General features: G+C 33.6%; 1 protein-coding gene across 4 annotated transcripts; it reads right to left on the bottom strand.

Annotated features, from left to right (window-relative positions):
* Window positions 1–55: 55 nt before the first annotated feature.
* On the bottom strand, window positions 56–17391 carry LOC123709551 (cilia- and flagella-associated protein 61-like). Of its 4 annotated transcripts, none has more exons than XM_045660959.1 (29): window positions 17239–17391; window positions 16883–17017; window positions 16531–16688; window positions 16231–16378; window positions 15757–15892; window positions 15458–15618; window positions 14670–14742; window positions 13729–13973; window positions 13323–13387; window positions 13054–13165; window positions 12762–12873; window positions 12441–12511; window positions 11079–11255; window positions 10672–10821; window positions 9937–10012; window positions 9605–9723; window positions 8920–9048; window positions 8369–8563; window positions 7212–7328; window positions 6459–6613; window positions 5720–5871; window positions 5038–5236; window positions 4254–4396; window positions 3874–3995; window positions 3382–3526; window positions 2151–2321; window positions 1643–1753; window positions 897–962; window positions 56–365 (listed from the first exon to the last, which is right to left on the bottom strand). In XM_045660959.1, exons 1-29 carry the CDS (start codon window positions 17382–17384, stop codon window positions 138–140), a joined length of 4017 nt encoding a protein of 1338 aa, XP_045516915.1. In that variant the 5' UTR covers window positions 17385–17391; the 3' UTR covers window positions 56–137. The 4 variants fall into 4 exon arrangements, with proteins under 4 accessions (XP_045516915.1, XP_045516923.1, XP_045516929.1 ...); XM_045660967.1 differs by having other exon boundaries at window positions 8920–9036; XM_045660973.1 differs by having other exon boundaries at window positions 16883–16977; window positions 17239–17286.
* Between the last annotated feature and the right edge of the window lie 427 nt (window positions 17392–17818).

Genomic DNA, 17818 nt, shown 5'->3' with positions numbered 1-17818 from the left:
AAAAATACTAAATAAAACCAAGTAGGAATTTTATTTTATTCATTTTATAGCCCCAATTATCTAACGAGTGAACAAATATAAGAATCAGTAAATGAATATTAATTAGTTAAGGAATATTTATTTGAATTTCACAGATATTAACAGATCTTCGCCAACATTCTGACAACACTTCGCTTCCGCCTTTTAAAAGCCGGGTGTTTATCCAAGTCGTGGGCATAAGCAGTTCTTTCAGATGGTTGTAGATACATTGGTAACAAGACGTTATTTTCTGACACCCACTGTATCACGTATTGGGTGATCGCCTCAATGTGTGGGGACTTCTCAAAACTGGATCGAATCTTCATCTTCATGTTGTATGAGTGCGCCTGTTAGAAGATATATAAATATTCAAAAAAGTAAACTTTGATTGAAAATTATTTTTATAATAAATCTTTGCTTAACCAGCGTCGGTACTCTGTATCTGATGTTGATACTGATTCACACTTTGTATGTAATATGCCGGTAAAGTATTACGTAAGCAGATTTACTGCAATTTATCCCACGTAACCTTGGCATCGCCGGGTATTAAAGCTGTTACATTGCAGTTGTTATTGGGAGTTACAGAATATGGACTCAGCAAAAGTTGGCGCATGAACTGTATTCAAGCATTAACTAAGAAGTCTTCTTGCTTCTAGAACTTTAGTCCCAAGTCTACCCCCTTAGACTAACTTACAATATAAACTAATTAATATTTCAAATCAAAACCTATCAATCTCCAGGAAAAACATCTAAATACGCTAAATTATTATATTGTATCGCAAAACTAGACAGTGTGTCGAACTATGGCATATTTTATTTACTAAACACTTAGAACATAGATTATAGAACGCACTACATTCTAATAATAATTCGCTCACCGTTATCGGTAATTTATCGACGGCTGCTGTAAGAACTTCTTTTATTGTCTCGCCATGTGGTTGGCCCTGTGAACATGATTCCATGTAGAATTACTCTTCCACCTAGTATTAATTAGAATTCAAATTACAACAGGAAACCGAGTTTAAGACCTACTAAAATTGTATACTGTAACAGTAACGATAAGCTGACCAGGAAAATTCAAGTATCTTGCTGTTATATTGATTACACTCGCTTAACATTTGTAACGGATATATATATATTCAATATCAGCAACATGAAGACTTATGAGATTGGTGATTTGTGGAGTTTAAATCTTTTTTGATCTTTGACATACAACAATATTATTTATTTTCTCAACAGTGCTTATCAGCATTAGTCACTCGTCCGGTGTCTCATTTACACCAGAGGTGGAGAAGGGAAATTATAGATAACACTCGAGCCAAGAACGCATAGGCATAATCGCTTACGAAATTGTCAGTACTACACCGAGTTTTAAAAGGGAACGTATTTTACGGGCAACGATCGTATACACTGCATAGAAAAAGTATCAGTATGTGCGAGCCGGTGCTTTTTCATAATTACTGTTAAATGAATTAAATAACTTAATAAAAAATCGTGATACAAGGGCTTCGATATTATATTTCCCTATATGCTTCCAGGATTTTTTAATTTCATTAGTCAAAATTATAATAAGTATATTATTTGCTCCATCCCATATTAGGGGAACTTTGAGTGGAGATATTACCGTTGGCAGTAGTTCCTTGACAATTGCGAAAAGCTCTTCAACGTGGTCATGGTACAAGAAATGCGCCCACGGCTCTCGGAAAAATTCGAATAAATTGTCTATTCTTTTTGTCTGTAAATTGAAAATAACAAAATAAACCACCACTATTTGGCAAACGTTCGTTGTTTTTTCTTTGTTTGCAAATGTTTGGATAGACGGACAAACATAATTATATATGCCAAAGAATAGGTTTTAAATAATTGACTTTAAAAAATGTTATTTTATTACGAACAAACCTGACCATGCCATATTTTTTTATTTATACTTTGTTACCATAATATACATTATTATACAAATAAAAAAACAAAAAGTAAGTAGGTTACATAACTTATTAGGCAGCCTTATCTAAAATTATGTGTTTACCTAAAACATGTTTAGTTCGTTTTATTTAAATACAAAATTCTAAAGTGTAAAACGGACCAAACATTAAATAACTATATAAGGCTTACAGTAAAAAACATTATTTTACCGTGTATCTCAAATGCACATTACTAAGTATAGAACTGGATAATCCATATAATTTTTTAAAATTCTCCAACGAGAACTTTTCTGGCGTAAGACATGTAATCCCGTCTACTATCAGATCCTTATTAAAGTGTAATTTAAAATATCCCTTCTTGAATGTTTCTATTACAAAGCCCTGAAAATAAGTATAAAATAACGTTATAAATGTCAAAACTTCTACTATACAATCTCTTCAAAACAAAACAAACTATTGTTACGAAGACGGGCTGACTGCAATGTTTCTAGATTTTCCTACTAGTTAGACAACTTTTCAGCTTGAATTGAATGCTTTGAATGAAATGCTTTGAATTTTGATTTGGACAGTCAATAACATATTTGAAAATTGTAATTTGCATTAGTTTTAGGAGGCTGAAACATTTTTTCAGGCCATTTCGGAACAAGTGCAGTTGAGTTCAGGCGTTTTCACGAGCAGTTATACCTATGATGTAGGAATATTCTAAGCCGAATTTTTCTGGAATGGGGGACAAGGGCGGAATGATACGCGAGAGGGATTGTCGGAATCTTCTCGAAGCCAGGCTAAACACAATAGAACGCCGTACGAGAAGGACGGAGCAATGTGTGTAAGTGCGGAAGTGCGTGGAAGTGTGTGGAAGTGCGTAATTAAAGTAATTAGTGAGAGAATTTTGTGTTTGTGTAATTAGTGCATTTCTGTGCGTAATTTCCGGTTTTTAGTTGTAACAAATTCCACACTGAACTATCAAGAAATAAACCCTTGAACAGATCTACAGCATTTTCTATCCGAAACCTTAGCTCGTAAAAATATTTTAATATGCATAAATAATAAGTAAATGCCAACAAGCTAACTATGATTATAGCAACACTAAGTTGCTAAATTACCAATGATAGCAACACTAAGTATATAGTCGTAGACATACACGGCATGAAATTTGACACATCCATTCTCTTTTATTCAAACAGTTCCGCCTTATCGCTGCGAATTTTAGTGAGTTAGGTAACAATGAGAATCTTTTCAAACCCGAATGTAAGTATCAATTCAACGAGTATTTTTTTGTATTTTCTCTGCAAACGCACTGACTAGACTTTCTTTATAAAACATAAAAACATATTTATACCACATCCCAACGTAAATGCCTTATGGGATCTTATGGCGAATTTCCTTGCATTCAAAAAAATAATAGTATCGCGTTAGGTTTCCTTATAATGTGAATACTAACATTATACTCCAAAGTTTGTACATAATGGTGCGGGACTTTGATTCCCGGTGGTCGTACTTCTAAATACTGTAACCCTCCCGGCAAATAACAATATTGTACAATAGGCCTTTTCAATTCTGGTGTACTCTGTCCACTTTCTTGTTGTCTAAAAATAAATGATCCGCTCAAAAAAATGTAATATTTTATATTTGTATACGTTATTACTTGAGGTTTCAAATGCTTCACAGCAGTTGTGGTCAGTGAGCATCGAATTTCTATCTTCAATAAAAAAATTTTTATGTAGAGTATGATAATATCAAAAACGTGGATTTTTTTAAACATACAAACATCGTACTTAGTGATTAGTATTGACTCTGAATCATACTTGGCACGTCTAGTTCTTTTTATAGAAATTTAGTGTTTCAATACGAAATATACCAGAAATTAAGACCTCTTATATAAGTACAAGATACACAAATTCTTCGCTATTAACATGAAATGTTAAATTCTCACGTATCATCCTCAACGCCATATCCATTACATGACTTATTGACGTCAACATTTTCTTTATCAGTCCCATAGTTGCTTTGTTCAGTAAACAATGGGTCCAGTTCATTTCTAATAAGTTTTCCTAGCTATAAAAATATTATACACAACTAAAATTTAATTGATATTAGTCCAGTAGATAATTATTAATTTATAAGTGCTATGAATTCTGAAATTTTATAAAGAATTATGTGCTTTACTATACCTATCGTTATTAATAAGGACTGAGTTAATGTAAGAACGGTTTTCTATCATTACACTGATCACTAACACGGTTATGAATACTTTTATTCTAAGTTACGAAGGCATAGACACAAGAACTATGTTAGGGAAGAATAGAGACATACATAGAAGCCAATCTCATAGCTGTCGTGGTAGCTATATCGGTGTTGCGCGAGAGGCCCCGCTGCATAGACAAGAGGCGCACTACTCATGAACTGCTGGTCCACCAGCAACCCACCGCTGTACCCCATACCAGCCATATGAACCGCTAACAAAGAAAGTCTTACTAATTGCGGCTAATTCAGATAGATACATAATAATTTCTAATCGAATGTTTAACATTTGAGATTCATCAGATTTACAATATAAATTAAATAATAGTACGATAGTCTCTGATGTGTAAACAAAGACAACCAAAATTTTATTGTCTTAACGGTAAACTTATCTCGTAATTAGTTTAAATTACATCATTTTAATAACCTTACTGTTTTGTCGCTTATTAACCAAAAATCTAAAAAGGTTATTAATGTATATAGGCCTGGAGGGTTTTTAGAATTGGATAATATTTCAGGATGATGACAGGTAACATGGCCTGTATTTTAGCATGATAGGCTTCCAATCGTGTCTTCCCACGTGTGCTAAAGGGATGTATGAATGTTATTATCTAAAAATTTGTTGGAAATTAATCATGTTGGGATAAATTTTGATTTAAATAGGTATATACTAAGTTTGCCGAAACCCGTTCATTAATTTTAGAGATATGAGTATCCCCGTGACCAATTTTCCTCCAGGTAAATAATTTTGGCTGGTACCTGAAATCCTTAATAAATACGAAGTAATACATTATTTACGTGAAAGAAGATTGAATTTAATATATTACGATGATAATAAAGACTAGTAATAACTTACCCATAAATAATTGTTCGTTTACACCTCGTTTGCCGTAATAGAAAAACGCAGCGCATTCTAAGCTTAACAATTCAAAATGCGACATAATTTGAACGTGAGTTATGGCATTTTCGCCATCCAAACTCCAGTTTTGAAAGTAATATGAACGGTATACTTTTATTTTTAAACTTTCAAGAACTCTACGTATTGTTTTGTCAACCTTGGAAAAAAAGGGTATATTGAATATGCAAGAAGTAAAATATAGCTTTTATATAGCTCTACTCTCTTGGGAAGATTATATATAATATTTTTGGTTACAATAGCAACATTCGGTTTGGTTGTGTGCGAATGGGAAAGAACAGGTTGGCGGGAGGCTGTAGTTATAAAAGCTGCCAAAACCAAATGCATTACGTCCGTGAGGAAGAGGTACGCTCACCAAAACAGACCGAGCATAGCCCGTCATGTCAACAGCGAGTTTCCATAAAAAAAATTCAAGCAGTATCTGAATACATACTAAACTTGTTTATTTCAATGTATTGTAAGCATTTTATTTAACTATATTTTCACTTTTCCCAAAAACTTATTTAATTTTATGTTTATCCAAAATTATTTTATTAATTCTGGTTCATTAACGTTACTACCATTTAGAAGAATAGGCAAGAAACCCTCCACTCTGGAGTTTTATAAAACGTAAAGTACTTACATAAATATTACAAAAGGGCGACACTCGTGGACCTTTGCATTCGTCCGGAAAGGGTTCTATATATACTATGAGTTCAGGTGAAATCTTCATCTCCAATAACGTCGCAATACAACAATATGCATTAATCGATGCCCCATATACTAGTATTTTTCCTATGAAATTTACAATCTTAAAACGACGATAGACACTTATTTTGATGAAAATATAACATCTAAAAATAATAAATTACAAACACACCTATAAGAAATAAATGTAATATTTAGCGTTACTAGGCAGTTGACTCATACAATTAGTTTAACGATGCTGCACTCTTATCCCAGTAAAAGAGGATGTTTAATCAGATCAGATCAGTGAAATATGTGTATTTACCTAATGTATTGATCACATTCAATAAAAAATAGTTTGTTTTATTAACTATTTATATACATTTATTCTTCCAAAATACAGTGGCTATACGAAATAATTTCCAAGCATACAGTTATGTTATTATTTATCCAAATGTAATGTTAAAGAGGAACGCACTCAAAACAAAATAAAAGTAGTACACTCAATAGATAGCGTGTGGTAAAAAAGGAACTAATTTTGAAAGGAAACGCTCAAAGTTTGAAGGTACGTTAAGTGCGAAAAACAAAAAAACGTTTCACTGAACGTATTATCAGTATTATTTCCATTGGAAGTTTGATTTAAAAAGTGGCAAAGAATGGAAGCGCTGCCACAATAAAACAAAGTTATGTTTTACCTTCAGTGTTCTCCCAGTCAATAGATTTTAAATAGTTGATCGCCTTGTTTGCGTCTGATACATTGTTCACTATGAAGACATTGAAAGGAAGCGATGATATGGTTGGCTCTTTCAAACCATGAGGGACGTCTAGACGACTGTACTTAATGTCACTTCTGAAAAAAATTTAAGAAAGGCAGACCTACAGAATCTGCACCTTTCGTAGCTGTGTCCTAATAATTAGTTATTTCGATAGATACTTTTATTGGGTTACTAATAATGACGAATTCTATTATCGTGAAATCCTGATCAAATCCTTCTAACGATTTGAATTTTTTTTGTTTTTATGTATTTGGTTTACTGAAACTGAATTTTAGTTCGATTACAATTATATTTTGTTGACGTCATTACAGTTCGACAGTAATCATCTTAATACTTAATGTGAAAAAAAAACACTGTCCAGAAGCTAGTTCACTTAACCGCCACGGAAGTTCTTTTTCTGCACTCTAATGGTTTATTTAATCGATTGATAAAATTAGATTATTTATATACGGACTAGCGTAATTATTAGTTCAGATAAATAAGAAGAGATACGGAAAAGTCTATTTACAAAATTTACAAACAAATTACAAAAACTTCATATGATTTAAATTTTCTCAAAGAAGTTGAAAGTTCATCTAGATTTACTTAGCTGTGCTTCTTTAATGTTACATTGATTGTCGATCTTTTCTACTGAGATTTACTAGTAATTTTTAATGTGAATGTGTAACTAACTTATCAGGCTGGTGTATTTTTAAATAATCGGGACGTTGGTACTGAATGCCGCATAGTAAAAACAAGCGATCGTAGTAACACCTGCTACCGTTTGATAACAACACATATTTCTGCCTCCTGTAACACAATTAAATGCTATTCGAATAATTAAGTACTAATTTCGGTAAAAGTAGTGTCTTTTCATGACATCAATACACAACTTTATAATAACAATAATCCAGTGCAATCTGGATTATTTTATACACAAGTAGGTGATGAGGCTTCTTTATCTGACACCTCACGTTGGGTTTGACACATGCCGGTTTCCTTACGATTGATCTGAAGTTACAGCTAGCTAGTCACGGCTGCAATTTTCTTTATATTTTGGATAAATAAAGTCTACTGATAGGTAATTTAGCATTCTAATGGTGATAGAATGTCTCCGTAGTTTTTAAGTTAATTCCTTAAAACTATGCAAATATATTATATATACTCATATACACGTTTTATTTATTCATCACCTTTTATTTGGAGGGGGGGGGTAAGAGGATATTAAGTGGATTTTTTCGCTTTACCAGAGCCTGGAGTTGCTTTATTTTTCCTATACTCAATTACGGAGTACCTATTCGTTTCCGTAATTTATTATAAACCAATAAACGGTTATACTTAGCGAGATCATGTGTTTGGTTTTGGGCCAAGAACCCTGGGGGAACACACAGATGGCAATTTAAGAATAACCATAAGAGAAATGCGTGAATTAACAAAGAGAAGTAGAAATCCTTGGTCTGTTAATAGGAACTGAGGAGAAAATCAAAATGCCCGAAAAAAGTATGCCCGCCAAACAAGTGCAAGTTAGTGTTTCTTGGCTTGTGTGTATCTACTTGGAAGGCCTCCTCTCGTTATAGTATACTGTATAAAGCTGAATTACTTAATTACACTTTACATTCATTCATCTCCCTTATCACCGCCGCATAAATTTTGAACTGAAAACGAAGTGTTTCAAGCATTTGGATTATATAGTTGTCATAAGAATAAAGATATGATTAGTATTACAAAGAAATAAATACATAATAATCAAGAGTTAATCATAGACGAAATGACGAACTGTTTAATCAAAAACATGAGAAAAGAATATAGGATTTTATCTACATGCATACGTACGTATATAATATACTTACTTGTGAATTTCCACCACAGTACCGTGTATAGTGTTTACGTAATAGGTGTACGGTACACTCTTTAAATATTTCTCCGAATTTGTGTGGTCCTTTAGAAACATCATTTCAGCGAGCGGGTTTGAATTTCTTACATATGGCAACCCGTGTGGCGATATTAGTGTTAAGTTTGTGAAGAATATATAAGATGAAGTGTCGCTGGAAATTTGGAAATTTTATACATATCTTTTATCCTTCTATATTATTATATATCTATAACAAATTAATCGTTTCGTGTTCACGCATAATATTAAAAGAAATGGATAGTTAAAAATCAAAATATTTTGATACTCTTTTGTTAGTCTGTGGTAATAGGTAATTTGCAATGTTTGGAAAAAAAGACGCTCAGCTAAACATCGTTTCTCTATGTCTACATAAAACTATTTTTATAAACACTATTTATGAAAAAATGTTTAATATGAATTATAATATATTCAGTTATTCATCAGTTATTATTTTATTGCAATTCCTTATCTTCAACTCTTATACCGCTTATTAATATTTTCACGCATTACCCGAACAATAATGTATTCAAAAACGCCATTGCGGTGGTAGATGCGCCGATGACTACCAATCTACAATCCACTGTCACTTTGGGAACACTGGTCAGCCTGGCACCGATGTACCAACAGCTGAAAGACATCCTGTATTGAAAGAATAAATTGTCTAGAGATAATTCGCTGTTGAATAAATGGCTATGCTAGGATCCGAAGTGTTCGAGCCTAATACAACCGGTATTCCTTAGTTATATACATCTAGTCCAGTTATATCGATGTATATAAATATTCAAATTTATTATTGATTGCTGATTGTTAAGGGCTATTTGAAAATTCATTAAACTTATTTGGAATTTGAATTTTTGTTTATCAGTATATGTTTTGATAATTTACTTACTTTGTTTAAATAAAAACTGTGATAGGTTAAATTTCTAGTGACCAATTCAATTTTTTATATTATTGATTAGAGCATCAGTTCATTCACCTCGACGATAGAAGTTAATAAGAAGCTAATACGAATTGGGTTTTAATTTATTATTAAGTTCCAAATTTACTAAATTTCCAAATCATAATATTTTAAGCCTAAAAAGATGTCCATAAACTGGACTTTTCCATTGATTTATGAAACGCTTTAATTTAATCAGTTAGGCATATTACACGAAGCGCAATAATGTTGTAGATTAAGCTTCGAAAGTACACTTACAAGAAATTTGAAAGTGCTTGCAATTTATTCAATTTTGGTACTGGTGCATAATCCAAATGTGAGATGCGCGGACGCAACGGGATCATTACAGACGCAAACGAATTTATTTTATGTGTTACCTGAAATAAATGTACAATATTTAATATTTCGCTTTTCTTTTTATAAAAACGATATATAGATAATACAGATTATTAATCGTGTCGCACGTACGTAAGCTTGAATCTTAAAATGATTAATATATCATACAGTTAAATTATGAACTTTAAACATAATTTAGAAATATAGTTTCATTATAACATTACATATCTGGGTCGATTCCACAAAATTCTTACCCATTTATTCCTATAAGCCGTCATCCACACAAGTGAATGAATCCCGGACAGCCGCAGCATATCTCTAACGAAGAATCTGTAAGATACAACAAAATCATTAAGTACATAAATATTAACAGTTATTGCTACCTGCAACTCAGTTTCATCATCGTTCGTCAAGGCAGAGTACGAATTACTTCGATGTACGGCGTGGCGTTCCACAACTGAGCGATATTTATGGCAGTTCTTGCGGCGCACTACCACATTGTGGAACAATCTGCCCACTGAAGTATTTCCGAACCAATTCGACTAAGGGTCAAGATAAGAGCGTACCAATTCGTAAAAGTCTGGTAACGTACTTGCAGGCAGTGTGAGTGTCCATGGGCGGAGGGGCGATATCACTTAACATCAGGTTAGGTTACCTCCTTCCAGTGCGCTTCCTGTTCTATAAAAAAACCGACAGTATCTTCATTCGTCGTCATTATAAAACTGTCCCTGGATACCTGTGCTTTGAAACGTCTTTGGTAAACAATTTTTAATAGGATTTTCTTACCTTTTAATCTATATTCAGACCTTTTTTTCAAAACAGGGGGAAAACGGGCAAGAGGTTTATATGAATACCTAACAGTGAGACAGTCGCACATGAACACTCAATGCCAGAGGTCTCGCGAATACGTTGCCGGCCTTTTGAGATTTGGTACGCTCTTTTCTTGAAGTGAATTAACCCTCTTCTTTGCTCGGAATATCTACACTTACCTATAATGGGGTTCAAAAGCGGGATATACAAGAGCCGTATTAAGTGTGGCACACCCAGCCCCTTGATCCTGTCCCATCACGTGATGCATGTGAGTACGGTACTCATCCAAGTTGAACTTGCTACGCAAAAAGTCGATTTGGTCGGGTGGTCTGAAATATTTTTAACTATTGGGATAAGGACAGTTAGTGCAGTCTAGTCTAGTGTAGTGTAGTATAGTTAGTCTAGTATAGTCAAGACTAGTATAGTGTAGTCAAGACTAGTCTAGTGTAGTCAAGACTAGTCTAGTGCAGTCTAGTCTAGTGCAGTCTAGTCTAGTGTAGTCAAGACTAGTCTAGTGTAGTCTAGTCTAGTCTAGTGTAACGTAATGTTATATAACAATAATCTATTTGATACCAGAAAAACTTACTGTAGTATACCAATTCCTACAACTGAAACATTGCTTAGAAACACATATGCCTCTAGTTCGTTTCTCCTGAAAATTGTATTTTCCACCGACCATAGTGTCTCTTTGCCGTCTAAACTGTAGAGCAACTCCGCTATTTGCGGTATGTCTATTATTTCAGCCCGTCGTACGCGCAATCTACTAAAATGTTAATATATAATGTAATCGACTATAATATACATTGGACAAACCTAAGACAACTCGGGATTTTCAAAAATGTTTGTTAAAAACATTGTATATATACTATACATAATAATGAGAAGTACTTTTGAAAACAAAATGAGTAGATAACTGATGAGCTTCTAGCGATTACTATAAGATACCTATACAGAACATTACGACTTATTTGGCACGTGACTAATATATTTTTGAGTTTTAGGAGATGATCCTTTTGTTTTTGATCCCAAACAATAAGTGTTCTACACCGGCAGTTGAAAGGCCCTAAGCCAAATGCGTCGACTCGTATTTCTGTACAACCTATTCGACTCAGACGTGACGCTCATCTTCTTGAACTTTTACAATCATTTATTTTTAACGCCAAAACTCCCTCTTTAAAATGAATTTAAATCCTCAGGTCCTAATACTATATGTTACGCTCCTTTCATAGTTACTTTAGATGCTTAAGTCACAGTTCATCCTTCTTAGGCAATTCGTTTAGAATCTCCACCATTACGTTGTGGAATAGGCTGCCCGACTCCATACGAATGGCTACCTCCCTAACATCTTTTAAAATTCTTTTACATTCATTCTTCTGCTCAATTGTGACTTTTGTAATTCTTGTATTTCTTATTTTTTTGTATTGCATTGCAATTCATGAATTTATGAAGCTTTTTAGTTAGTTTATTTAAAATAATTTGTATTATTTTAGATTAAGGTTAGTGGTGTCGCCACGTAAAGTCCACGTTATGCATTTGGTTTAACACACTTTCTCCTACCCTTACTACTCCCATTCCTTTCCTTCATATTGACGTGTTCGCGCGGAACCAAATATCCAAAATAATCCATCCTGCGCAAGGAGAACACTTATCGGGAGAATAGCCGCCGTGTATAAGTACCGGCAAACTTCTTGAGCATTAAACAAAGGAGTGGGGGAAAGTCTGCGCATCGTACACAGCGCGGGACACAAACGTCAACTGATTTACCAATCACACCATCGACACCGCGCACCACCGCCCGCCGCAAGTGCGCGTGCCAAATAAAAATTATATTGTTATAAAAATTATATTATATAAGTTGGCATACGATTCGAATCTACCCACAAATCCATATGGCTGTATTATAATAGATATATTTATTGTACAATCTACTACCGTAATAAATGGATACCTTAAAACTGAGCATCTATGAGCAATAAATAATGCATATTCACAAGCCACTTGATTCTTAGTGGGAACAAACTGCAACAATTTCAAAATCTTATATATACGTAAATATTGAGCTATTTCGATAACATATTCATAAACATAAATATTTGTAGCTATGATGCAAATCCAATAATGGAATCAGTATTGAAGTTAAACCTAAGTTAAGTGATCAAAGAACCTTGTGTACATTTCAAATCAATTATTTTAATTTTTTGTATTCGAAATTCAAACTCTAAATTTTCGAAATATAGGGTAGACAGGTCAAGACATAGATAAAACTTACGGCAAAGTGTTGTAATAATGGAAAGCTTTTTTCCGAACAAGGTTTTCTTAAAATACAGTAATCATAATCTTTCATAACTTCAAATGAGGCTTCTAGTAAATCGAAGGCGTGACTGCAACATTAAAATTATGGTTCTACTTTAAATAACACTGCTTCCCACTGTTATGTAATGTAAAAGACTTAATTTCTTAATATAAAGATCATATGGAAATGGTCATTTGCGATCTGGATATTGCATCTATTAAGTGAACTTTTATCTGCATAATGCCACGGTGGTGTAGTTTCTACTGACCTCTCATCGATATCATGGTGTAAACCGAATAGTTCAATCATAAAGGCGTTTGGTTCACCAGAGAATTTATTTTTATTCTCAGTTTTTTTATTAATTCTTAGTGATGATCTGCCTAAAATTGAAATAGGAAGGAATGTTAAAATTATCATAATAATTATTAAAGTTACTGTATTAATAAAATAATATTATTTAACATAAAGAAAACAAAAAATATAAAAAAAGCCTTCTTAGACATGAAAATCTTTCCTAATAATTACTGAAATTCTAACGTCTATATTTGTTTTCCATTTCACTGACAACTGATCGTCTTGGACTCCTCTTTTTTACGATGGGCCTGAAGAAAAATATGTCTTTTACATTACTACCAATACATACAATATATACCTATATCGAATGAATATATGAAGAAGATGTTTTCTGTAATATTAAAGTGAGCATAAATCAAAGGTGTTTTTGTTTCGAAATCTTACCGGAGTTGGAAAAATTGTAAAACAATCGCATAGAATTCTTAAAAGTAATTGAGAAAGTAAATGTTTTTTAAAGATTTAGTTTTATACCTATAAAAGTTAGTTTGTGTTATATCTCATATCTCTTGAGAAACCTAATAAAGTCCATAAAGGAACTCGCTCTGTCAGTTTGCCTGGAGGGTATTCTTAATCTTCAAAAACTACTTACAAGCAAACATCCTTGGAAACCCGAGGGACCGTCAGCAAGTTACAGTCTATGTTGACGATATCATAATCAAATGGATCTTCCTCGAGTAGAAAGTCGACAAATGATGTACATTGGGATAAAATTGGCGAGAGTCTATCACTTAAGTCTTCGGAGTTATGTAAATCAATATTATAGGTAGACTGGCGACGGAAGTTCACCTTATTTGTAGGTTTTGTTTTAAGGCTTACATTGTCGTATGATTGATCCTACAAATTATTTTATAATTCATTTTTGTATTTGGGTTTGGGCAGGCTTAACGAAAGTCTTTTAATAAATATATTATTATTCATTAGAACTAACTGCACTCTTTTAACTAAAATACTCACTCCCTCCTCCTCACTCTGTCAAATTCTGTTTACGCTGTAATAAAAAGGGACATATGAGTATTCAAGTTAAAACAGTGCGATTCGACAGATTTACTCTTAAGAAATGAGAGGGAGAGAGAAACAGGACGAAGACAGATAAAGTGGATGGGAGAGCTAGGCACGAGCCTAAATAGTCACAAATACAGGACATGCTGATTAATTATTAAAAAATGAAGACGTCAGTATTACTTCTGCTTGGTTCGATCAACTCAATCACCTCGATTAGTGTAGTGCTTGACCTTCCTATGACATTATTCCTCTCTCTCTCCGTCTTAAACGTAAATTTTATAGTTTTATACTACAAAATTCTTGAAATACAAACACATCTCAACCCACGACTACCATTTTGTTCTTATGTATTGTGTATATGTATGTACTTTCTTTGAATTCTAAATTGTGTATGTCATGTGTCTTTATTGACTACGGAATAGCTAAAATTTGTGTGATGATATTACAATACAAAAATACTAATATAATCATCACATAATCAAAATAGGTTTATCACTAATTCGTATATTTATTTTAAATGATGCATACATCTTGAGTATTTTCATGTTCAATGAAGGGAGTAACGTCGAAAGGAGTCCATTTTCCTAGCATAATGGGATCCCTGAAAAATATTTTTATTACGTCCTTGTCTTGCTAAATAGTAACTTTTATGTCACAATAACACGTTGAATATTCTTTCGAAAATAACTTGTAAAATTTTAATATGAATTATAACTATCATATTATATACACAGTCAAACGTGCTTAATAAGGGTTGTTTTATTATTAGTTCATATTTACAGAGGCCCACGTTAGAGGTCGAAATTTAACTGCGCAGCTGTGTACGTTCTTTTGTCGCTTTATAAAACTCGCAATTAACTCAACTTACGAACTTTCTAAGAAATTCGTTCTCATGTTTACAATATGGGTTTGCCAAGACTTATAAAGCTCATGGATTTTTATTTTTATTCACAAATAAATAATAATAAAGCGCAAACCAAATGTTAGCCATCGTCGCACACTTGGCACCAAAAACAGAACACCAAGCGCCACATGGAGCCTCATAATAATACAATATTTTTGTTTCCGATAATGTCCAAAAAGATCGACTTCACTTGTATTGAAGAGTCACTTAGATTTACTACTTAGATGAGCCAAATTAGTTTTAGCAAGCGTCGCAACCCCATTACTCTAATTTTATGTTAGATTTAAGCTCATGTTTTAAACTATTAAAGCCAGTTGTTACCCAGCTTCAAACAAATAGTTTAAATCATCTCCATACAAAAACCGCCACCAAACGTCATTCGCTGAAGATTATATTATTTCAAATGTCGTACCCAAAAGTACGTAGAAGAATGTTGCTCCTTCTATTTTTCTCTTTTTCAAGAGGTGTAGCCTTACACAGCCCGTGGTATGAATCCAACTCGTATGTATTTTGAAGCATAGAAAAATTAACATCAGAATTCAAACACATTACACCAGATACTCCATCAATACCCTGAAAATTCAAATGTAAACAATAAGCTATTAAAAACCTAAATTCAAACTTAAGCAGTGTTTAGACGTTGGTCTATGTGTCACGAGAGTAATAATCGATAAATCTTCAATAGATATTATGATGTAATTAATTAATAACCTCAGTTACAATTATCTTTCTTTTCATTTCTGGATGCTGTCCAATAATCTCACTGATGTAGTAGTCGCCATACAACTCGCGTAATCGAGGAGAATTCTTGTCGAGAATTGCTACTATGTCGTCGTTGTCTTCCTCACTGGAATTTAGGATTGTTATTACGTTGAAAAATGACGCACTGAGAGGCGGGTTAAATACTAAACTCTTTTGTCTATTGACATCTAGACTACGTTTACGCAACAAGCGCAATTCACGTCAAATTCCGATAACCATTAAGTCACTGGTAGAGTAAAAGTTAAATATATAATGAGAGATATTTAAACTTAAAATATGATACAACACTTTCTGATCGCTCCAATCTCGTTTGATAAGTTTGATACTTAATTAATTTACTCAATGCTAACCATGCTTTCGCGACATAGCAATAAATAATAGATCGACATTAACTGTGATAAATATTTTTATGTAAGCACTTACACGGCTCGTCGTATTCTCAATTTTGGACAGAAATCTTGTCGTATAGCCGTATAGAAATAATGATAATTAGCCTCGTAGTCATCTACCCGTTTCGCTTTGTTTCTCTTGTAATTATATTTTCGGATAGTCTGATACTTTAGAATGAACTCTATAAATAATATGTGCATAAGCATTTTATTCTGATTGTATTCAACCTCGTGTAGCGCATCTACACGCGTTGATATGCTGTTGACTAATCATGTATTTTTAGGTGTGCACATTGTAATATCACGAAAAATATAATATTTTAAAAGTACTTACCCTTAGGGCAATCTGGTGGAACCATAAGCACTATTTGTTGCAAATAAACATCGTTCTTAAACAGAGATACCAAAGACTCTTCTAGAAAATAGGCGAATGCCGTCTCAGCACAACACATTGCATGGATGAACAAAGTATTTCGTGATAAATAGTATTTTCTGCCACAGAAACCATGAAATAGTTATATTGGGTAATCGCATTTTGTTATATGAGTATGTTCAGAGTTCGTACAATTAACAAGCATGTTTTTCGTGAGGGGTAATGAACTTCGTATACCGAAAACTTAAGTATTTATTTTTACAAAATTACCGCCTCTGTATGAAGTTCAAAGGAAAATAATAAAAAAGCTTACTGATACATATTCCGCATCCACGTCTCCCAAGCTGCCGGGTCCACGCCGGGAATGGAAGGATGGTCACATACAGACATAAATCCTATGACCTCCTGCTTGGAGTTAACCATACATATTGATAACGTTGTTAATTCACTGAAACGTGGAGTTGTTGAGTGAATTTCTTTTTACATACGTTACCTACGTACTTACCTCATTCAGTACATATTATTTTTAAATTCTTTTACTTGTAGAAAGAAGCTACATTTCTAATATTTATATTAGGTATATGTATAGATCTAAGCCCGCCTATTTACGCCCTTCGTCTTTTATTTATATTAATAATATTTTGAAACCAAGTGTCATATTATATTTACATCAAACTCCCGACATCAACTTCACCAAACAATTTCCCCGACTCGTTATGTTTTAGCAAGGCTTCTATTTCATATTTATCCTCTTGTACAGCCCTTCTAAGCCTTCTTCCCTTTGGGCCAATATTGAAATCAAAAAATATCGACATATTTACTACTAACTATTGCCTCTTCAAATCTATGAGGCTGCGACTTAGTGAATATTATTTTCATTCGAAATGTTATTATATATTGTCTTCCGTATTTCAATCGACTAGATTCAAGAACGTCGGCATGGAAATACATTATATTTATAATATTCTTCTTCGGTAGGTAGGACATATTCAATATGGTATGACGGAATAACTGGCTCTGTATTTTTTTTTTGAATGGGGTCTCGCTGTTGGCCTTAAGGGCCTTTACAGCTCAGCTCGGGCTGTTTTGGTGAGCGTAGCGCGGCCAGAATGGCGTTTTATCCCGCGGCTAGCGCAAGGGCGTCACCTGTCAGACTCGAACCTCGGCTTGGGCCGTCGCGGCTCAATCGCCTGAAGGGCAGGACGGAAGCTCACTGGAGTGAGCGAGTGCGAAGTAAAGGTCCTCGCCT

The sequence above is a fragment of the Pieris brassicae genome, chromosome 1 (assembly GCF_905147105.1).
Source record: "Pieris brassicae chromosome 1, ilPieBrab1.1, whole genome shotgun sequence".
Classification (NCBI taxonomy): Eukaryota; Metazoa; Arthropoda; class Insecta; order Lepidoptera; family Pieridae; genus Pieris; species Pieris brassicae.
Note: the sequence above shows the minus strand (reverse complement) of the source record. Positions and strands in the feature narration are given on the sequence as shown.